Source organism: Phodopus roborovskii, unplaced genomic scaffold, assembly GCF_943737965.1.
Source record: "Phodopus roborovskii unplaced genomic scaffold, PHOROB, whole genome shotgun sequence".
NCBI lineage: Eukaryota > Metazoa > Chordata > Mammalia > Rodentia > Cricetidae > Phodopus > Phodopus roborovskii.
Window position 1 is genome coordinate 9,103,818 of NW_026126638.1, and position 24,244 is coordinate 9,128,061.

Sequence of the window (24,244 nt, forward strand, 5' to 3'; positions counted from 1 at the left end):
CAATTATTTCTTACTAGGCCTGCCCTAGTAAGGGTGATATACCCAGTTAATTTTCCCGTTACCAGCAGATGTCATTTGTAAATGACTTCCTGTTAGGGGTGGGGCTCTGTGTTATATCCTGTCTTAGTTAGGGTTTCCATTGCTGTGAAGAGACAGCATGACCATGACAACTCTTATAAAGGAAAACATTTAATTGGGGTGGCTTACAGTTCAGAGGTTTGGTCCATTATTGTCATGGAAGGAAACAAGGAAGCAAGCAGGAAGAGATGGTGCTGGAGAAGCTGAGAGTTCTACATCTTGACCTGAAGGCAACAGGAAGTGATCTGTGTCACTTGGTATAGCTTGAGCAGAGGAGACCAATCCCACAATGACAAACTTCTCCAACAAGCAACACCTACTCCAACAAGACCACACCTCCTAATAATGCCACTAATAATGTGGGGACCATTTTCTTTGCAACAGCCACATCCCATTTACTGCAAGAAGAAGCTTCTCTAAGAAGGGCAAAGTGATGCGTTGACCTGTGCACATGATAATATGTCATTAGGCTATGCTCCCTTATCAGAATAGTGATGATAGTATTTCTTCTAGGGCCCATGGTTCTTGGTCACTTTAGAAGTATCAGGCCATGGGTTCCCTTTTATGGACTGAGCCTTAAATTAAAAAGTGGTTGGTTGCTCTCATAACCATTGTTGCAGGCTCAGGCCACAGGGTTTACAGGAGAGAGATATTAAAGATGATCTATAGGGTACCTCTCAGCACCATCACCACTAGTCATTAGGGGTGGAGCTTCTAGAAGGACACCAGCATGTGTTCGATGACATCAATAAATTTTGTCTTCAGCAACAGGGCCTTACCATCAGTTTGTGAAGAGTAAGCAACAGACTTGACAGTGGTCTGTGATGTGTGGGCAGTCTTTGGGACCCATTTGATCATTGGTGAAGCTAATGAAAGCTAAAATAGTCATTTAAATTAATTTTTAACTTTGAATACGTAGAATAACTTGTATACTGATGACAGTTGGAAGAGCAATTGGATGGTAACACTGAGCATATATCTCATAATTTTGGGAAAACTGAGGGAAGATGAACCCATATTTAATGGGTGACTATGAGAATTTCTGAAAGATAAATCCACAGACTAGCAGAGCATTCTTAGTACCTAGTAGGATAATTAAAAAATAAGGTCATGTCTAAATAATACATGATGATTAAATAGCAGATTATCAAGATTAATTAAATAGTTTTGGAAGGTACCAAGGAAAAGGGCAAGGGATCCACCCTTCTTAGCTGGAGAGAAGTCCTGTGCTCCTCAGTCATTAGTCATTAGTGTAAGACCACAGGGAAGCCATCACTCCAGAGCACTGTGGGGAAATCTGCCTTCCAAAAATGCTGTAGCCAGCTCCATGAAGAAGAAAGAGTACAAGAGAAATGTCTAATACACAAAACCTATGAGAGTTTTTAGACATAACTCTGACCTAAAGAATTCTTCATAGACATATCTCAAAAAACATAAATCATAGGTCCCCATGAGATGGCTCAGCACTTACAACCCATTCCTAATGGTCTGGGTTAGATCCCAGGAGGCCACATAAAGGTAAGAGAGAACAGATTCAACAAAGTTGTCTTCTGACCTTCTGACCTTCACAGGGTCCACAGCAGGTGTGCCTATGCACATCAAACACACAATAATAATAACAACAACAGAGTTAATAAAGATAGCAATGATAATTTAAAAGTAAACTAATAAATAACTAATAAAATGCATTGAAAAATAACTAATAATGCATTGAAAGTAAAGAGAGGATATTAACTGACAATAGAATTTTTAAATTATTATTATTAAATCAACCTTCAGCGAGGTGTACTGGTACACACCTTTAATCCTAGTATTCAGTAGTCAGAGACAGGTGAATCTCTGTGAGTTCCAGGCCAGTCTGGTCTACATAGTGAGTTCCAGGACAGCCATGGCTATGTAAATGGATCCTGACTCAAAACAAAAACAAACAAAAAAATCAGCCTTCTTTATGAGCAAGAGGTTAAGGCAGTGAGACAAAAATTTAATTGTGTCGCAAGGACTGATATAAGCATGTACCTAACAAGAATATGGCCAAACAGAGTTTATATATACTTCATTAGCTACATAAACTAGCAGCATTCAGTTAGAAACTCTTTAGCTACATGTCATACAGATGAAGATCTGTGCATCCCCATCTAGCTAAAGGAGAAGGGTCCACACAGTTACCGGAACTGCATTTATAGGAATTGAAAAGAGCCCCTCTACTAAAAAATAAACCAAATAATTTGTATAGTTATAAAACAAACATTTGAAGTTTCAAAAAGAACTTGTATCGATCTGTTCAAATCTCAAATCTCTTTAAGTGATAAAACAAAGCTGTAAAGTGATTTGCACAATATGAGGCTATTAATATGGTAAATATGAAAGAATAGTGGCTATATGAAAATGTAGAAGAATTTCAAAACACAGCCAAGAAGAAAGAGATGAAATTTAAAGTAATATTTTACCCTGGCCACAGTGGAAGGAGAATGATTTGTTAAATGCATGGGGGGGGGGAGTTTCAAATATCTTCGAATTTGTTTTGTTTTGTTTTTTGAGTCACTAGACTTGTGACTGGCTTGGGTTGAAAACACTTGCAAATTATTCAAAAAGTCTTGGGCCGTTCTGACCTCAAATCTCAAGAGTCTCTGCTGGGCCTGGTTGATTAGTTTAGAGCACATAGTTGGATGATTCTGAAATTCCACCTTTATGTGAGAAAGCTAGTTTGGGGATGAGAATGAACTAGAAACATTTTGGGCAGAGAGTGTACTGCACAGTCTAAGGAAAATTGATCTTCAGTAAACACCCTGCCGTCAGATGTGCTTCTGAACCCTTTCATAGATGTTGGCTTTATTTTCCAGAAAACAAAACAAAACAGAACAAAAAATAAAAACAAAAACAAAACAAAAAACAAAAAATAAAACCAAAAAACTAGCATGGTGCATTGTGTTCTTTTCTTCACTTGAAAGTAGAAGTAGATTAAGAGCTCAGAGAACACAAACAGGTATTCAGTGACAGGACAAAACAAACCAGCTTTGTAGTAACAATGTGTCAGGTGAGCTAAGTAGGTCCATTTTTAGAGTTCTTTATTATGGAAAGTGAAATGTTGTAAAGCATAGAATTTAGACAAATGATGTTGCTTTAGTTTAAGCTATCTATAGATGTTATATATAAGAATCCTCTAGCTTGAAAACTGAATCAAAATTATTTTTAACAAGAAGGTATTAGTTGATTCCAAAGCAAATAATTTTTACTTTCCTAAGATTTATTTTCAATCGTGTGTGTGTGTGTGTGTGTGTGTGTGTGTGTGCGTGCACATACATAAGTATATGCATATGACTGCAGGTACCCAAGGAGGCCAGTAGATCCTCTGAAATTAGAGTTACAGACAGTTGTAAGCCATCCAAAGTGAGTACTGGGAATCAAACTCAGATTCACTGCAAGAGCAATGGACACTCATAGCCTTATAATACTCTAGCCCTTATGATACTTTCTAATAAAATTATTCAAATAAAATATATCTACTAGATCTTTAGGAAATGTGAAGAAACTGTTATTTATGTAAAAATGGTGTGTATAGGACATATAAAGAAACGGATAATGGGATTTTTAAAATGTGTATTTTTAATGTTTCATGATAAATTAAAAACAAACAGATTAAGAATATTTTTGAACCTCTGTAGAAACAGAGGTTTGATACAGAAGATATAAATGATCATATACAGAACATGGAACAGTTTACAATCTTATCCATAACAGAAAAACTGCAAAATGCACACAAAGAGATAAATGATCACATAAATATTTATCATTGCCTATAGCCAAAAAAATACCTTTTGTTACCTGTTTATTATTGACATCTAACTTTGTTGGCACAAGGAAAAGGAAAATGAGTGAAGAATTTGCTGATACAGACAGATGCTGCCACAAAAATATATTAAATTGCACAGGCCAAGCAATATAAACTCCAGGTTGGCATTGAATTTGTTTGCTGAATTGAGACATTAGTATCTGTGCATCTTAACCTCTAAGGCTGCTGTAAGTGGAGTCTGCGAGCTACTTGAGAGGCAGGAAAGGTCATCTAAAAGGTGCTTTGTTAATTACAGCTAAGGCTAAGAAGAGCCCATTCATGGAGGAAACCTAATTGTAAAAGTGGGGTAAGATTGCATCAGAACAACTATGCGTTCATGGGTTAATGATGGCTCACCTCTCTCTACTTCACCTCTCTTTCCCTCTCTAGAACCTTTGCCTGTAACCAGTGTCTCCATATACGACTATAAACCTTCTCCTGAAACAGGAGTACTGTTTGAAATTCATTATCCGGAAAAATACAACGTATTCAGCAGAGTAAACATCAGTTACTGGGAAGGGAGAGACTTCAGGACTATGCTCTACAAAGGTAAGAGGCAAGAGGCAGCTGGAGAAATGACCGCTATTAATTTTTTGCAGACTTTTTCTAGATGATCTTGCTCACTCTAAAGAGGCTTTGTAATTCACTGCTTGACCCATGAATGAACCATTAAGAAAAAGTTATCGATTCAAGCAAATCTTGTTGTGAAGCAGCTCATTGGTTGAGAATTGCAAGTCATGTATACAATATGAGAAAGTATCAAACTGGTCTGAATTAGAAGTTATTCTTGCCAAAGGCAGTACATCTGCTCCGGGAAACAAAGTCAAGACAATCCAGAGACAACTGCACCCACATCACTTACCTCTGGGCATGGCAGCTCTAGGCTTCCATAGCAAGAGCACAATGCTCACCCATGTCCATCAGAGAGGGTACAAGATTATTCTCAAAAGCAAAAGGTGGGGTTTTGGGTTCCTGTGTGACCACTCCTCAGGGAAACCAGTGACATTTTTACATAAGACACTTTCTATAGGAGAAAAACCTGTTTTGTTTTGCTTGTCATAAAGTGGCAAAATACCTGTTCTTCCTCTTAATAAAGAGCTAGCATAAACCTTATCCCCATAATTCCTGCATACATAGAACATTCACAGGATGAAAATTAATCTTAATTGTGTCAAATCATGTTAGGAATGTTGACAGGAAAAAAAAAAAGACTTTTCAGGATTAGGGGCACAGGTTCAAATTTTCCTCTCTAGCCTTCCAATTCTTTTTTACTGACTATACCAGACGTTGAAGGAAACATTATTTTGTGGATATTTAAATTTAACTGGGACTTTCTCCAAGTATGTGACATTAAGAAGCGCCTAATTTTAACAGAACTGATCTTTCCCTTCACAGACTTCTTTAAGGGAAAAACAGTGTTTAATCACTGGCTACCAGGGATATGTTACAGCAATATCACCTTCCAGCTGGTATCTGAGGCAACTTTTAATAAAAGTACTCTTGTGGAGTACAGTGGTGTGAGCCACGAACCCAAACACCACAGAACAGGTAAGTCAGGGGAACCAAGCTTCATGAGAAAATAGTGAAATTCGATGCTGCCGTATATTTATTTTGAATGCTTCTAAGGAAAAATTTTCCTTAATATTTCTAGGAAATATTTTGTCACAGCTAAGGAAAAGTTTATTTTTCTTACAAAACAAAATTTGTATCTATATTAAAGACACTTAAGCAAAATATTCAAGAAGAAAAATCTAAAGTAAATAAATATATACTTATTTTTATGTTCTTGAATAAAAATATAGATGATAGCCTTAACATGTATAATCAAGTCGCTTAACTGGATCTGGTAGATCTTGCTTACTTTATACCTTGACCTGTGACCATGTAGAAGAAAAGCAGATGGCAGGTATCCTAGTATAGATAATCAATGATTCAAGGAAAACATTAGCACTAAGGTATGCCTAAGGCTCTCAGTACTAATCTTAGTAGCATCAGGAATATGAAAAACTATTGTGGAGTAAGAGAAGCCTTGGAGGCAAGAAGTCGGGTGGACACAATCAAAATATACTGTGTACATGCGTGAAATTCTCAAACCACTAAAAAGAAAAAGGAAACTCAGAAATAACTGTGATGCTATGAATCGATGGCTAGAGGAATGAATACATACATTACACACGTACTACCAAATATCCATTGCTTAGCCAGTTGTGAGTGTGCCTAATGTGTTCAATAAGGCTGGAGGGCCCAGTCTCATGAGGCTGGGGACTCATCAGGACAGAGTACCCACGACCCTTCCTGTCTGGAATTCTGTGTCAGGGTTCCCAGTTCATTTCATCAAGACAGGGAGATCTTAACAACGAATTCATCTTATGCTGACACTGACAACTCTGTTTGTACTTCTCATCTTCTGTTCTGGTAAAGGCACATTGATGGAAAAATAAGACCAATGAGTCAGGTAATCTGTCCTCAGAAATGGTGTCATCTGACACAAAGGGCAATGACCTCAGGCAGAATGGGATCCGTGTCATCAAAGAGCCATGAAGACATGTAATGGCACAACAGGGGGATGAATATTTTCCTGAAAGCCAGTGGAGAGGGTATCTGAGGAGCCATCTGATGGGCAGCTAGCAACTGTTGCAGGCAGAGGATGTACCGGCTGTCTTCATGACTTGCTATCTGTAGAGAAAGCATGTTTACATAATCCATAGTTCCTGTGTACTCGTATGCTTTAGTTCAGAGATGGGGATGTATATTCCAATAGCTACAAGCAAATGATAGGGATTATTTAAGAGACCCAGGGACAGAGACATGTGTTTTCTTAAAGTCTGATTGTTATGAAAGAAGGAATATTTACATAACTATGCTTGAGAAGTTCAATTACTATGTCAAAATATACAGAATAATGTGACTAGTGAGATGTTGAAAGGTATAAATATATGTACTATGTACAAAATATTTGCTTAAAAACCACAATTGGTCTTCATACTTTCTCTGGGCTGTCCAGAGGCAGAGCTGGTAGAGGTACTTGCCGCCCACCATAGCCACCTGAGTCCGATCTCCGAAACGCACATGGTAGGAGACATCCAACTTTTTCAAATTATCCCCTGATCTCCAAATATGTTGTGTGTGTGCACACACACACACACATCACACACACACACACACACACACACACACACGTTTTTAATTTTATTCTTTCTGTATATTAAAAGTAAAGCTAAACTGTACCTAATAAGTCTGTGTGTTGGACTCAAGAGTAAATGAATAATCAGTTCAGAGTTAAAAGCTCCTTGAAAATGACAACTCTCTTCCACAGCTCCATATCCTCCTCGAAATATCTCCGTTCGCTTTGTCAACTTGAACAAGAACAACTGGGAAGAGCCGAGTGGGAGCTTCCCAGAGGACTCATTCATCAAACCACAAGCTTCAATCAGAAGGGACAGACTCTTCCATTTCCCCGTGGAAACTCCGGAGACTCCCCCCAGCAATGCATCTTCCGGTTGGCCTGAGCCGAACAGCACCAGCACCGACTATGAAAGCACCTCTCAACCCTACTGGTGGGACAGTGCTTCGGCGGCCCCCGAAAACGAGGAGGAATTTGTCAGCGTGCTGCCCATGGACTATGACAGCGACACCACACTCAGCCCGACGGAGAAGCCCACGTCTGACCCTTTCTCTGCCTTCCCCGTGCAGATGACCCTGAGCTGGTTACCACCAAAACCGCCTACAGCCTTCGATGGGTTCAACATCCTCATAGAGAGGGAAGGTGAGACGCTGGGGAGCTGGAGGAAGTGAACGCCACCAAGGAAGGGGCCTGAAGTGTTTCTGAACCCTGAACTCAGGGAGGAAGATGACACACCCAGGGAGGCTTTAAATGACTGTTCCATATGGCCTGAAGGTAGAAAACCAAAACATACAGATTAGATCAGAACTCTAGTATTTAGGGGATTTTTCAAGTTAATGCCATTGCAAGTCTTACCCACCTCTCTGCCCGGCATTTCACACCAAAGACCTTATATTCAGAAGTACTCTGAACTAAAAATAGGACCACCAAACACAGTATAGACTAATCTTAATAAATGTTATTTGCTTATATGCACACTTGAGAGGCATGCAAGGAAGCATCCTTCAACCAAGTGACTACTTATTCCCGATGTATGTGCTCCTTGGCCAGCTTGAGTAAGATGGGATCCGGCCTTAGGATCTGGTGGTCAAATGTGCTCCCAAAAGTTGGTAGTAAATGGAATATAAGCAGGAGTTAGTATCCCCACCATAGTCAATGCACTATGCTTTGATTTCATCCATCATTTGAAATTTTATATATGTATGTGTGTGTATGTATGTATATATATATATATATATATATATATCAGAGTATATATATGTGTGCCACCTATAAGTCCCTCCCTCCCTCTCTCTCTCTCTCTCTCTCTCTCTGTGTGTGTGTGTGTGTGTGTGTGTGTATGTGTGTATATACAAACATGCTATTTTTTGAAATAGAGTCTGATATAGCCCAGGCTACTCTCAATTTGAAGTGTAGCTGAGGATGATCCTGGGCTTCGGGCCTTCATGCCTTCACCTCTAAGTGCTATGATTACAGGTGTGTGCCACCCCACCCACCCAGACTCATGCATTATAGTATATTAATGAATGAAAACAGAACCACAACATAGCTCCATTGTTGATCACCAGATTTTTTCATGTTGTTTGTCGTCCTTAGAAAGGGCCTGTGTCATTTCTATTTTCCTGCCTAGTATTTAGATGGCAAGATTTGTCAAGTCATCAAAGTTTGGAGTTAGATGGCAGCTTTCATTTTGTGGCGGGACTTTAGAATTCATTTCGCCTTATTGTGGAAACTGGTTGACTTTTAGTTAACAAAATGAGACAAAATGCCTCTCCATTCTCTATTCTAGACAATAGTAGTTATCAACAATAACATAGCCAAACTGAAATTGTTGGTTACTCATTTGACTGAGTTGTCTATTTGCTTTTAAAGCTTTTCCTCTTTTGTTTCTCAGTTTGCTAGATGGAAAAGAGCATCTTGTAACTAAAAACACTTTTTCCTGCCTATTTTCAAAGAAATTTAATTCAGTCATGTATTTATCTGACTATATATATATTTGTTTGTGTTTTTTTTTTGTGTGTGTGTGTGTGTGTGTGTGTGGAGGGGAGTTTGGAAACTGTTGTTGCCAAATAATAGTAACAGCTTCAAAAGAAATAATAAGTAGCAGGAGGCAGACAGAGAGGTATCTTTCACAGTGCTGGAGCAAATAGATGAAGGGGGAGAAACTAATGTGTCTTTTAAAATAGAAGTAAGTCAATATTTAAAAAAAATCATTTAATGCTACAAGGAGCTTGTAATGTATTTAGTGAGTACTAGCTAGTTCTTGTCTTTTACAGAAACCATACTGGGGGGTGGGGGGCAGTGAACGCTGTCTTCCCTCAGAGTCCAGTTCTCTTGTGTACAGATTCTGTTAGGTGGGTGTGTGTCGAACACTACACATCCTTGTAGTGGATTTGGACACTATATTTTAGGTCTGATATTTTCAAGGTATTATGAATACAATTTGAACCTGAGTTGATTTTTCTCATTTACAGTGCCTTTGTTTATAAGTGTTGTTGACCTTGGAAAAAAGAAAGAAGTGTGATAATAAATCTTGCTAGCCTAGTCAGTTTGCCTATATCCTGGGCACCCCAAGATGTCAATTAACTTGCATTCTAATTTTGTTGTTTGTTTTTTGCATTCGATCCAGAGAACTTTACTGACACTTTGACAGTGGACGAAGAAGCCCATGAATTTGTTGCAGAACTGAAGGAGCCTGGGAAATATAAACTCTCGGTGACAACCTTTAGTTCCTCAGGAGCCTGTGAGACTCGGAAAAGCCAGTCAGCAAAGTCACTCAGCTTTTACATCAGTAAGTAGCTGAGGGATGATCCTGCACTTACGAGGAGATAGAACAATGGAACTGCTCAGATTAATGATGCCTTGGTGTCAATTATTCACCAACCCTGGGGATCCTGGGGTTCCCACAAGGTCAGGAGAAGCCGGTATGCATGAAAGGAAGTACATGTATGTTTAATGGTAGGAAATCTGCCTCAGGAGTTAGCTACAGGACTACAGGACTTTTTTTTTTTTCTGTGCCACTGTTGTGATAATTGAACATTTATTACACTGACCTTCCACACCTGCTATAACCATGTCTCCAAGGATGTGCACATGCAATTTAGGAACTATGACTTTCATTTGAGGCTGTAATGAAATTTAGCATTATAGGATTATGTGAGGAAAATCTTATTAAGGGTACTGAACTTGCAGAGAACTCAAAAAAATTCAAGTTGATTCAAGCCTTCAAGGTCTCCGCACAGTTGGCAGGAGAAGGCAGAGTGTCCTCAAGGGCCAATAGTGGGGTGAGGGGAGGTGACTAGGTATTCCGTGAGCTTTGACAGAAAAGAAAAGTTGGGGTCTCAGAGCCACATCTACAGTGAGAGAGTCTGTTTCCTCTTCAGATAAACTGGTTTAAATTCAGTTACTTAGCTTATCAGACATTAAGCATAGCAAAGTCAGAAAACAGATTGGAGGTAGCTGTCCAAAAGCAATAGTCTATATAACATCTGTCCTCTTCCTGGAGGGCCAAATACAACCTTGCCTCAAATATCCTTCAAAGGGTAGATAGGCAGAGACAGGAGATCTGCTCACTTAGCAGCTTAAAGGCATTAAAAATCTTCCCACATAAAGTTTACACTTAAGGAATGAAGCGTGTTACCATTGAGAGGCCTCTAGAGTCTTCAATGGGAGCAAAGCACATTGGGAATCACCTCATGTGCGTATCCAAACAGGAAATATTTCCACATGAGATCACCCGAGACGAAACAGCAAGATGAGCCCTCAGCCTTCCCATGAGCCTCCCACCAAGGTCACTTTGCCCAGGTGCACAGAGGTGCTGATGGCTGCTGTGAAAACTCAATGAATGGAGGCAGCCATGTTGGCCTTTCTTTCTTACAGCTTCGAGTGGGTTCCATAGAACTTAGCCAGTATGTGAGATTTTGTCATATATTCTTACTCTTCAGGGGATTATAAAACTCATTTTTTGTTCTGTGTGCGGTGGGGGCATGCATGCATACCGCATGCCCTTGTGGAATCAGGGGAGAACTCGTGGGAATCAGTTCTCTCCTTCTACCATATAGGACCAAGAATCGAACTTAGACCATTAGACTTCCCCAAAAGTGCTTTCCTTCTGATCCACCTCTCTGGCCCTCAGCTGTCTTCTTAACAAGACCCAAAGCGCCCCTGAAAATTCATCAGAGTTGTTCATACACATGGGTATTTCACAGAGATTTATTTTAATATTTGTATGAAAATTTTTCCTTTGTCAGTGAAAGGGTAATATTTTACATGCTTGAAATAGTCTGTTTAATTGCATAGATGCCAATTAGAGCCTATATGCTCCTTTGATTAAAAAAAATTATATGTACCAGGTTGTAGGTACAATACTTATATTTATGGGGTAGATGAGTAAAGACTAGCTAAATAGTGTTTTTCATCCATTCTGATGAGATTAATAACATTTAGACTTGTACACGTGCCACTGCATTATCGTTTACTGAACTGAGGCCTTTCCCACAGAGGAGAATGTTGGTATATCCTTACCTTAGCCCCTTAGGGTCTTATCTAGAGAATGCTTGTTTTCAGTGCAGGGGACTTAACTCAAAGCCTTGGGTATGACAGACAAACACTCTACCACTGCATCCTCACTTCCTTGGTATATTTGTAGTTTTAGACTGGGTCTCACTAACCCACTCAGGCTGACTGTGGACTCTTGATGGAGCCCAGATGAGCCTCGATTTTGTCAGTTGTCTTCCTGTCCCTCCAGGGTAGCTGGGGTTCCGAATTCTATTTGCCATGCCTGGCTTAAAGGAATATATCTGTCATTCCCATTTTTAACATTATAATTTCTGAATCACAGATTTTCACATGTGTTAAGACCAAGACTGGAATTTAAACTTCTCTGATGATGTCATTTTCATGGCACAGGCAGTGTCCCTTATCTTAGAGTCAACTGTGTTGCCAGATCTAAACACTCATTGTCTCCATGACATTGGGCAGAGCATCCGAGTCTCTGGGATTCGGTTTCCTTATTAATAAGTTAAGGCATTGGATCTCCTATTTTTTATTTATGTTTATCTATGCATGTGTTTAGTTTTCAAGAAGAGTCTCATGTAGCTAACCCAGGCTAACCTCAAACTAAAGGGGATCTTGAATTTCTAGTGCACTTGCCTTTACCTCCGAAGTGCTGGAATTCCAGGTGTACACCACCACACCCAGTTTATAGGATGCTGGGTATCTGTAATGGCTGGTTTTGTATGTCAACTTGGACACAAGTTAGAGTCATCAAAAAGAAGAAGAGGAGGAGGAAGAGGAGGAAGAGGAAGAGGAAGAAGAAGAAGAAGAAGAAGAAGAAGAAGAAGAAGAAGAAGAAGAAGAAGAAGAAGAAGCCTCAGTTGAGGAGACACCCATGAGTTTCAGCTGTAAGGAATTTTCTCAATTAGTGATCAGTATGGGAAAGCCCAACCCATGGTAGATGGGGTCAACTCTGGGCTGGTGATTCTGGGTTCTATAAAAAAGCAAGGCTGAGCAAGCCACATGAAGCAAGTCAGTAAGCAGCACCCTCCATGGCCGCTGCATAGGATCCTGCCTGTTTGACTTCCTGTTCTGACTTCCTCCAGTGATAGACTATAATCAGAAAATGTAAGACAAATAAACCCTTTCCTCTCTAACTTGCTTTTTGGTCATGGCGTCTTGTTGTAGCAATAGAAACCCTAACTAAGGCAGTATCAAACCCAGGCCTTTATGCAGTCTAGGCAAATTGTCAGCCAACTGAGTAACACCCTAGTCACCAAGGTTCTGTTCTCATGTCCCACGTGGTCCATTCACACACACTGTAACTAAGCCTCACAGTCACTGAATTGCTTGTAGGAAACCGTACCATTGATAATGAGAAAACAAGAACCTTGGGACAAATTATAAGTCAATACTTTTCATGGAGCCAGGGAGCCATATGCATGGTTAAGAGCGTGGAGTTTTAAAATTCATTGTTTGAGCATCTCATGCATGTGTGTAAAATGTTTTGATCAAATCCAATTCCCACACTGTAAAAGCATGGGTTTTTAACTTTAATGTCGGACTTCACGTTTTTATATCAACAGTTTTCTTATCCTGTCTGCTGCAGTCTCTTAAGCTAAACTTAAGGCCAGTACTTCTCTCACTGATTTGTGATAAGAATTAACAAACTAAAATATGTAAGTGTCTGAAATAGAGCCTGAGTGTAAAGCCTGTATCTCTTTGTCCTCTCGTCAATTTTACAGCATTCTGTCACTCTCACCATTTACAGAGTTTGCCTCCACGCTCCCCTGCGGAGCCACCTCCTCCATACACGACACTTTGCAAACTGAGTGAAAGAAAGAAATAAAAGGTGGACATGACTACGCCTAGGCGTGGTGGAGGAGAACGTTTATCATAGATATGAGGGAGACCATAGCCAGAGCAGCTGAAAGGGTCCAGATGGGTGCTTCTGCAGAGAGCTTCATAAGTCAACTCCCCCCACCCCGTGCCTCAAACGTCACCCATGGCTTTGGCATCTTCTCGAAACCAGCCAGCCCGTTTCCCATTTTGTTGATGCAGCCATAGACCATCTCTCAATTTCTGTTGCTGCAATGTTTCATTTCATTTGTTTCCACTATGGTGGTGGCTAAATTGATCTCAAAGCAATTATTTCTAGAAAGATCCTCCTAGCAAAGGAATTATAAACACTGATGAAATGCCACCGTATCACACCCTCTCTTTGATGAAGACTTCACTGGAATATTCTCAGATGTTCTTGACAACTGAAATTGAGCTTGCTTTTATTGTTGCTGCTTCTGATGCTATAATTGTTTGGGTCATAGGGGAGGAGGTAGAATTGAGGGCTTTAGCTGACAGAGGGTGGACAGAGCAAGCAAACTCACCCTAGTCTTACTTTAAGTCTCTTTGTAAGGACACACACACTCACTCACACACACTCACACACACTTACACACTCACACACACACTCTCACACACATACACACTCACACATACACACACTCACACACACACAACAACAACAACAACAACAACAACAACAACAACAACAACAACAAAACACATGATGGCCATTCAATCTAAAATCTATCTCAACCAGGTCAATGTATAACCTCCTTTTTTTTTTTTTTTTTTTTTTTGTGATTTCAATGTCCAGGTCCCTCGGGGGAGTGGATTGAAGAACTAACAGAGAAACCACAGCATGTGAGTGTCCATGTCTTAAGCTCAACTACAGCCTTGATGTCGTGGACATCTTCCCAGGAGAACTACAACAGCACCATTGTGTCTGTGGTGTCCCTGACCTGCCAGAAACAGAAGGAGAGCCAGCGGCTGGAGAAGCAGTATTGTACCCAGGTAAGATGTTCTAGGACAAACACACCCAGTCCCTGAAGATGCTGGGAACTCAACTTGTGCTGATTCAGGATTGAGACTTCCCCCAAGCCGTGCAGAGTTCTCATAGGACATGTGGAGAGTGGTGTTAACCAGAGACACCCCAGGAGCCAGGAAATGCAAAGGCAAGGCTAGTTAGTTCCTCTCTCTCCCTTTGTCAGAGATCATGTCCCATCACTTCTATTCAAGAGTCTTTGTTGAGCGCCTACTGTGCATCAAGAGTTTGCAGAGATATTGGAGTGTGCATCCCTACCTGGTAGAGCAGCTCTCACAATCTAGTGAGAATAGCCAAATATGAGTACAGGGTGACTGTGCCTCACCCCAGAAGCACAAGCTAGCAACTGATGACGCTTCGGCGTTCACAGAACGAGGAGTTGGCTGTATCCTAATATGGATCGCGAGGACACAATATCAAAAGTGATCAAAGAAACCCTTCCCAAGGGAGGAGACCAACCGCTGAGTAGAGTCTCTTAGAGTGGTTTGCTGTTCATTGCATTTTTCCACTTCTGTTTTAGCTTTGAAAGAAATGAAACAATCTTAAAAGCTGTAGTTTAAAACTATAACAGTTTTCTCCTCACCCATCCCAATTAAGAGTTTGAAGGATAAATGGGATCGAAACAGCCACAGGGAGGAGCGGGGCAGGAAGAAAGTGCGGCAAATTAGTGGCCTTGTGGTCAGTTAGACATCGACATGTACAGCCAATCATTGGTTAGGGAGCCCTGCACTCTTTCCCTAGAATCTAGCTTTTTTTCTTCTTCCCTACAGGTGGGGGGGGCGGGGTTGCTATCTCTTCATGTGCTAACCTCCTGAGACATTCCCATTTCTCTTGGGAAAATTAGGCATCTGTGCAATTCAAGGAGTGAGAAATATTAAGTTGGTAATAGTGATTCAGGAACCATGGACTTTGGAGAACTAAATGCTTTAGGATGCTGAGATAAGCCCTCCAGAAAGAGAGGCTGAACCCATCCCTGACTCAGTCAAATCAGGAGTAAATATGCTGCACCAATTAACTGGCAATCAAGGCTCCTTTTCAGCTCATTAGTTTCCTTCCCTGAACATCAGTGACTTAACACTGGTGTGAAAACGTATTGTCTTCACAGACAGTGATCTGGAACTCAACTGTCCAAGGTACATTTGCTTCTTGTCCCTTTTATGTAACAGCTTATGAATTTTTCTCCTGGGAGCCCAAAGCAAAGGTTCTTCTAGATACTGTAAATTATAAACGATCCAGAAAAGACCCCTCCAACTGGATCCTCACTGTCCTCTTGAAATGCAACATTAAGTTTCTGGGAACTATGGATGGGCAGGAGGCTGATGTTTAAGTGTGAGAAGCAGCCCAGCATCCAGGTGTCCTCTCAATTAACACAAGACTTTCTGAGCATTGTCATAGTATCCATGATCCATGGCCCCAACACACACACACACACACACACACACACACACACACACACACACACGACATATGTACTTACACATAATTTTCAAATGGGAAAACTAAATTCAAAATGTCTCAAGAATGATAAAGAGATGGCTCATCAGTTAAGAGAGCTGCCTGTGCAACCCTGAGGGCCTACTAAGGCCAGAAGAGGTCATCAGATCCCCTGGGGCTGGATTTACAGGTGTTTGTGAGCTGTTTTGTAGGTGCTGGGAATTGAACCAGGGTCTTCCGAGGGGGAACAAGCATATCCTTAACTGATGAGCCATCTGTCCAGCCCTCCTTGTACTTCTTGATGTCTTCATCCATGCTATTGGGAGAAATCAATCCTACCTCACAGGGCTTTAATATGGGTAACAGGGCTGGTGTCTAACATAGTGCCTGAAGGATGCTAAAAAAGAGGAAAAGAAGGGTCAGCTTTTGTTGTTATCAAGGCTTAGCTGGACGCATTTCAGTTGATGGAGTGGCACTCTGGGTTCTGAATAGAAAAGCTCTGCTGACTGGAATGACTTACCCTGAAGAGTTAATGAGGAAAGTGTCACATAGGTAGCAGTAGGGCCATCTCAGACTCAGGAAAACCTCCCTGCTTATCTCATCCAGCCCACCACTTTGCAGACTATTGTGCTCCCTCCAGCTGACCTCCTTAGCCTCTTGTGAAGGGACAGCAGAGCCAGTGCCTTTGGGAGGCATTAAATGTAGCGGAATTATTGAGACAGAAGAGTAAGCTGGCAAGGAAAAGGAAGAATTATAGAATGGTTATGAATCAAGTGAAAAGATGTGTTAACAATTTATTATATTTGTTATTATGTTAACTATATCATGTATCATATTACATTTATCAACATATTAATTTTATATTCATCAATTCAATATCGATTGGTTTGTCGGCTAGTGATTGATTGATTAATTAATTAGAAAGAATAGCACAGAGAATTATAGACAGATTTTTCTTTAACTTTCTGGCTCAAAAAAAAAATGACACAGAGACTTATAATTAATTATGAAAGCCCTGCCTTAGCTTAGGCTTGTTCTTAACTAGCTCTTATAACATATACTAACCCATTTCTATTAATCTTTGGGCTTTCACATGGCCGTGGCTTTTACCTCTTCTCCTGCATGACTTACTCCCTCTGCAGGCAGCTGGCAAGCCCGCTTTCTTCTTCTCCAAGATCTTTCTGTGCCCAGAAGTCCAGCCTAACCTCTTCCTACCCAGCTATTGGCCATTCAGCTCCAATCAGTGACACATCTCCACACAGTGTAAAGGAATATTCCTCAACAGAATTTAAGGTGTAAACACAGGTTCATACCTCATCAGATATTTAGGTATCCAAGAGGTGGCTGGATTGATGTTTCTATTTTTTTTATAAAGACAAGTAGTTTGAAATGACATTGTCTTTTTGTCATATATATATATGACATATATATATATATAAAGCAACATTTTTTTTTCACATGTCTCTACTTCATCTAAAAGGTGCCAATTCCCTAGGGTGGGTTTATGGCTGCTGCGTCTTTAAGTGGCTATGACTCATGTGTCCCAAGAACAGTTAGAAACAAGTGTGTCAACCAGAAAGGGTGATAACACCACCCTGGGGCAACCTACACCGCTTGCATCTTACTTTAGTCTAAATATTCTAAATAGCAATATGAGTGATTAAGGAGCCAGTGGAGCATTTACAATATGTCAGATGTCTAAAATGGTCTTCAGAGCAAAAGGAAAACTCTAGCAATGTTGCTAACACCCTCAACACATCCGTGTCCTTCAACAGGACCTTATTATGCCTATGTAAGAGGGACACCTAGAACGCCCACAGACATGCCCAGTAAGGCTTGTGGGAAAGGGGAAGAAAGATTCCAGTCCATTGCAACTGGATGAACAGTTGATCCATTGAGTAACCATTAGTTTTGTTATGTGCAATGTAATTTTAATAAAACAGTATTGACCTGCCATGCACAACATACACTGTATCTATTTATTTTTATTTTATTTTCTGAGATCAGAATTTCACATTCTGTATAATTTAGGCTGGCTTTGAATGTCTAATCATCCTTGACTTTCCTTTCAAAGTGTTAGGAATTCTGCAATGTGCCACCATGCCCAGCATATAATCTGTCCACAAGTTTTTCTCTTTACATGAGAGTCATGCTGTGAAACTAACTGTAAGTGTTCTGGTAAAGAAATCTCAATTTGAGTAAGATACTACCACAACAGGATATAAAAAGGCAAAGAGGGGAGAGTACTAATTAACTCTTCTAGTATAATCTTTCGTAAATGTGCCACACCCATTTAGAGATAGAGTAGGCTGTATTCTTAGCAAAGCAAGATGCATCTAATACATAGAACCAGCTTCTGAAACACAACATTGAAATTCATGTCATCAGCATTGTTTATCCTTAAAATTTTAATGAGACTTTTAAAAGACACACCACAAACTGCCAGCAAAGTTGTTATCCACCAGTTTTGTTCATTCCTATAGAAGTCTTGCATTTTAGGTACCCCAGAAGCCAAAACATTAATCCTAAGAGTTAATGTGTCTTACAGTCTGGTCTAAGCATCCTGAAGCTCTAAGATGTATTATTACCTACATTACAATAATGAATAAACAATTTCAAATGAAGGATAAATAAATCCCTGTGTTTATACATATCAGAGTTGGAATTTTATATTCAAGCAACCTGGAGAGAATTAGTTTGCCTTCCTATGTGAAACTGTCTTAAATATTAGATATCAAATTGTGAACATCAAATCTGGGACTAGAGAGATGGCTCTGAGGGTAAGGTACTTGACACACAGTGTGAGGGCCAGAGGTAGATCCATAGAAACTTTGCAAAAAGCCAGACAGGGTGACAGAGCCCTAAAATCCCAGCTCTGGGAGGCAGAGACCAACGAGCCAGCTCAGGCAGTGGTGAGTACCGGGTTCCTAAGAGACCCTGTCTCAAAAATAATGTGCAGAGTGATGGAGGAAGACACCTAAAAATAGAGTCTAGCCTCCACACAGGCAAACGTGGGTGCACAGGCACACACATATGTTTCATACGAATGTACACACATGCACACAACATACATATATTCATGTTAAACCCACTCACTTCTTAATTGGAAAAGCAATCCTGTGTATGCCAACATTCATCTTTAATAAACCACTTTGTTCAGCTGTATGCTCCTACTATTTCCCTCTGTATCACACTGGTAACATAACCAATAAAAAAGGAGAACCGAGGCACGCTCCCTATGACATCATTTTTAAGGTTACACTAGATTTGAAAAGTGCTTACTGCTATACCTTGAGTGCAGATTGGAGGTCATAGCACTGGACTTCTCCTCCCAATTGTGAATCTGACCTTGGCTGTTCTCTGGCTTTGCTTCCGTTTCTATTCAATCAGAAATCTGAATGGATAATCTCTGAGGTCATTTCCATCGCTATAATTAGATATTATATGCTTCTAAGTGTTGAGAGACTAAAGACAGTTCGGCACTGATCTTGGAATATCATCAGCTGACACTACAATTTAGGATGTTAGGCTGCCCTCATGGTATTCCTGATTTGATCACAGTTCCGGGAGGATATGACTCGTGTGTGTGTGTGTGTGTGTGTGTGTGTGTGTGTGTGTGTGTGTGTGTGTGTGTGGTTACAATCGACAGCGATGCATAGAGGGCAGCCCATGGGACATATTAAATCCAGTCATGGAATTTGAATGCCCTGGCTCTGCCTCCAAATTCACATAAACTATAAATCATCCTCATTTTGAAATCTAGCCTTCCGTGCCATGAGTAAAAGATACCAGACTTCAAAGTCAACTATAACACTCTAGCAACTTCTTAGAGCTTTTGTGCCACACTCTGAAAGCCTAACTACATAAATCTTATCGGGTGCTTGATTTAAGGTGAACTCAAGCAAACCTGTTATTGAGAATCTGGTTCCCGGTGCCCAGTACCAGGTTGTGATGTACCTAAGAAAAGGACCTTTGATTGGGCCACCTTCTGATCCTGTGACATTTGCCATCGGTAAGTTGTTAGCCACAAAAGTAATGACCTATCTTTAGCAGACTACTGGTTGGAAAGGTGCAGTCTTCTAGCAAAATTCATCACATATGGAAAGGTCATGAGCATGCGTTCAATATTCCTGCATCAGATTATAAGTTTCTCAGTACTTGGGGGACACAACTTCCAGGGGATGCCTTCCCCCCCCAACCCACACACACCTAAAGTCAAAAGCCACATGCATATACCCCATGAGTACCTTCTGGTACACCTTAGCCATAGCTGGGACAATCTTTTATAACATCTCATGAAGTATAAATACTATGCAAAGAGTTTACTATGTTATTTAGAAAGAAGTAACTTTTAGAAGACATAATTTTAGAAGCAATGTTGTGGGAGACTGAGGATTTGGGTCTAGCGTGTTTGACTACACACGTACTCGGCACTAAGGCTTAGAGGGGAGCTTGTGGGGCATATTAAATCCATCCGTAAGGTCTACATCCATTGCTCATTGAATTAAATAAACAAATCCTTGTTCCTGCTGATGTGAAGGACCGACTACTTCAAATAAGCAGAATTGTATGTTTGGAAGTCATCCTTCTATTTACTACACAAGGGAGAGAGTCAGGGGCAAATGTATTCTCTTTGGTTTGTAGAGTGGTGTTAGAAAATGACAGACCTGATTGTTGAGTTGGAAGCCACTGTGGAGATGCTAATGGAGCTCCTGATGTTCTCTCTTTACTCTCCCCCCCCTCCCTTTTCTAGTTCCCACTGGGATAAAGGAGTTAATGCTCTACCCCTTGGGTCCCACAGCAGTAGTGCTGAGCTGGACCCGACCTTACTTGGGAGTATTCAGAAAGTACGTGGTTGAAATGTTTTATTTCAACCCCACCACCATGACCTCGGAGTGGACAACCTACTACGAAATAGCAGCGAGCATCTCCTTAACGGCATCTGTGGTAATCCTCCCTTAGCCAGCTGGTGCACTCTTGTGTAAATGACCATGCCTGTGTCACAAGTATGTTAGAGAAAGTTATCTGTAAACTAGGTCATTTTGAAAGTAGGCATAGGTAAATAGCTATTTTCAATGCCCTGGGTGTTTTCATTGTTGGTATGTTTTATTTAGTTTAATAGTGTGTGTGTGTGTGTGTGTGTGTGTGTGTGTGTGTGTGTGTGTGTTGGTGATGGTTTTGAGACAAACAGCCAAGGATGACCATGAACTTCCTTGAAACTGCTAGGATTGCACACATGCCAGCATTCCAAGCCACTCTTGATTTTTGTTTGGTATTTTTCTCCTAACGAATTTTCTCAAAACTAACTTTCAACACCAGAGGTTTCTCTCTGATCTTCAGCAGTTGATTGACACTGTCAGTATCTAGCAGTGACTCCCCTTGGCATGTACAGATCATTAAATATCTATATTGCTAACCCTTTTGAAACAGCTTTCAAAGCCTAGGGAACATTGCTCTTTCTGAAGCCAGATTCATTTTTGCAAAGTGTAGGCTACACAGGAGACATGAAGCATACAATTTCTGCTTATCATCATGCTAGAGTACTATGCCTTTTTCCTAGAAGCAGGGAAATGAATGTGTGCCGACACTTATACATAAGTGGCACTTAAATGTGTACTATAACCCTGGAAATGGTGAAGTAATACCCATATTTATCTGTCTTTGAATCATCTTTTTAAAATTATGTATGTCTCATTTCATTCGTGGCTCATTTCACTTCAAAAATAACTCTAACGACATAGAAAAAGAAAACAGGAAGAAAATCGTTTGTTAATGTTTATCGTGACCCAAGGAACATAAACTGGCTCCTTCAATACTATTTTCCGCTTGGTTGCTCCCCTCCCCCCCCCACTCCCATCCTTATCCAGAGAATAGCAAATCTATTGCCAGCCTGGTACTACAACTTTCGGGTGACCATGGTGACGTGGGGAGACCCAGAACTCAGCTGCTGTGACGGTTCCACCATCAGCTTCATAACAGGTGAGTACTAGAGGGAAGGGTCCCAGCAGAGAACGCCATCTTGAGCAGGTACCGCAGGATCTCATGACCAGAGAGCACCGGTCACTCATCACTGACTTAGTATCTTCATGAAAGACACATCCTAGACTCTGGTCTTTTCATGATTTAGTTGATAATAAGCATTACACCCAAAAGTATGATTTTAAAATCCACAGTTCCTGCCCTTGACTTTTATTCATTTGGAGCCACTGCCCTTGCCATGGGCTCTCCAGCCAGAATCGATCAGAACATCAGAACAGAGCCAGAGGCTGCAAACATAGCCTTCAGCTTCCTCTGTACACTTGATTGATGTTGCACATTAGGTCATCATCTCTGTGAGAGTGCTTCATTTCCTTGTTATTACTGCATGTCTGCACTCGCCCAGCCGACGGTGCTGGAGTCCACTGCAGGCCTTTGAAGAGGTGTTCACATCATCGGGCGGGGCTTTGCCTGGGTCCCTGTGAGCTTGAGCAAGCTAACTTCCCCAAGCCTCAGGTCTGTGTAAGACATGGAAGAGGATGCTGTGGGATGCTATCATTACAAGCAATGATGACTTCTCTATTGAACAAACTAACTTAGCAAAACACGTGGCATGAAGTTTAGGTGCTAATTTAAGTCAGTCTTAGTTCCTCCAAAGCCTTAAATTGTGCAGTTACATCAACAACAATTGTAGAAAATTATTAAAATAGAAAACTCCCTTAAGGTAGCATTAACCTTGGAGCTGGAGCAGTGGTCCAGTGACTACGAACACTTGCTGCTCTTCCAGAGAAAATGAGTTCAGTGCCCTGCACCCAAGTCAGGTGACTCACAACCGCCTGGAACTCCAGCTCCAGGGACCAGACGCCCTCTTCTGACCTCCATGGGAAACTGCACTCACATGCGTATCACCTCACACAGATACATACACACACAAAATTAAAAATAAAGTAAACCTTAAAGGTAAATGAAACACTAACCCTTGTGGTTTGGACTAACATTATTCAAGATCTTTCTTCGGACTTAGAGCTGCATTGGGGAAAACAGTGGAGACAGTGAGTTGTGGCATGTCACTTTCTTTAGTAGCTACCGTCCCGTATGCCAGTAGTCTCATTAGAGGGGTAATAGAGAAAATCCTGAAAGAGGAGGCAGTACCAATCACTGGGGAAACTGTGGTTGGCTCTCAAACTGCATCAATAAGCACACATTTAACCACCATTAAACTCCCCTGCAGCACTAATTCTATCAGGTTAGCTTTATAGACGCTTGTTTCCAGAGAATGAGTTACCTTTCCTCCCTAGACAGGACGGTGACCTTTAAAAAAAGGGTTTTGTTTTGAACTCGCTACGCTCATTTCTGGTTGCAGACCTTTGAATGAATCATGTTAATGATTTTGAACATTTTCTCACCAGCAGAACTATCCAAGATCCTGTCAACAGGAACACAGAGCAAACGTTCATGAGGTTTATCAGCAGCAAAAGGGAATTAACAGGAGCCGGGTGGGGTTCTATCTGCTGCTGTAGTGTGCCTTTTAAAATGATGACAGGGGATGAAGATACGGCTTCATTTAAAATATTTGCTGCTCTTGCTGAGGACCTGGGTTTAGTTCCCAGTTCATAACCACCCATAGCTAGAACTCCAATAGATCTGTCACCCTCCTCTGGCCTCTTTGGGCACTGCACTCAAGTGCACAACCTCCTTTCCTGTGTACACACACATACACATAATTAAAAACAAGAACAAAGTCTTGTAAATAGATAAAATTAGGACCTGCCTGGAGCAGAGCCAAGTTTGCAACAGTTTACATGGGATCTATCAAGTTCAAATAAATAATCTGTCTCCGTGAGCGATCCATGTTAATAACAAATTTATTATCTCCAATAATGTGATCTTGGGAGTTTAATTTTTCCTAATGCACAGCTCAGTCAAGCTGACATTAAGTCTATAGTTTTACACAACTGTTTTCAATTCTCATGTCTGAAAAATGAGTAAAGTAACAGCACAGTGCAAGAATTAAACTATATCATAAAAACCATTAAAATATATTAATAGGGGTGAGGACATAGCTCCATGGGTGAAGTGTTTGCCAAACACAAAGACCCCTAGGGCCTAAGCTAGGCATGGCCAGGGTGTCTGCAACTCCAGCCTTGAAGAATCTGGTAGATCCGGGAGCTCACTAAACTGTCGGTCTGGCTGAATGGTGAACTCCAGGAGCAGAAAGGATTTATCATTAAAAAAAATAAAAAATACAAAAGATGGAGAACAATAGAGCAAGATACCCCTTTCTACCTCTGGCCTCTGCATGCATATGCATGAGCAAGCCCACCTACGCACACACCTACACACACGCACACACACACACACACCTGCCTCACAAACACCACAAATGTACAAAAGCATTAAATTATACATACACACATATGTATAT

The 24,244-nt window shown here is 40.7% G+C and overlaps 1 protein-coding gene across 1 annotated transcript in view; it reads left to right on the forward strand.

Annotated features, from left to right (window-relative positions):
* Ptpro (protein tyrosine phosphatase receptor type O) overlaps positions 1 to 24,244 on the forward strand; it is a 195,893-nt gene that overhangs the window by 110,675 nt on the left and 60,974 nt on the right. The window contains exons 3-10 of the mRNA XM_051173061.1: positions 4,298 to 4,456; positions 5,303 to 5,455; positions 7,224 to 7,673; positions 9,661 to 9,822; positions 14,182 to 14,378; positions 19,735 to 19,855; positions 20,597 to 20,790; positions 21,711 to 21,822. Coding sequence (XP_051029018.1) covers positions 4,298 to 4,456; positions 5,303 to 5,455; positions 7,224 to 7,673; positions 9,661 to 9,822; positions 14,182 to 14,378; positions 19,735 to 19,855; positions 20,597 to 20,790; positions 21,711 to 21,822 — 1,548 coding nt within the window. The remainder of the gene's footprint in view (positions 1 to 4,297; positions 4,457 to 5,302; positions 5,456 to 7,223; positions 7,674 to 9,660; positions 9,823 to 14,181; positions 14,379 to 19,734; positions 19,856 to 20,596; positions 20,791 to 21,710; positions 21,823 to 24,244) is intronic.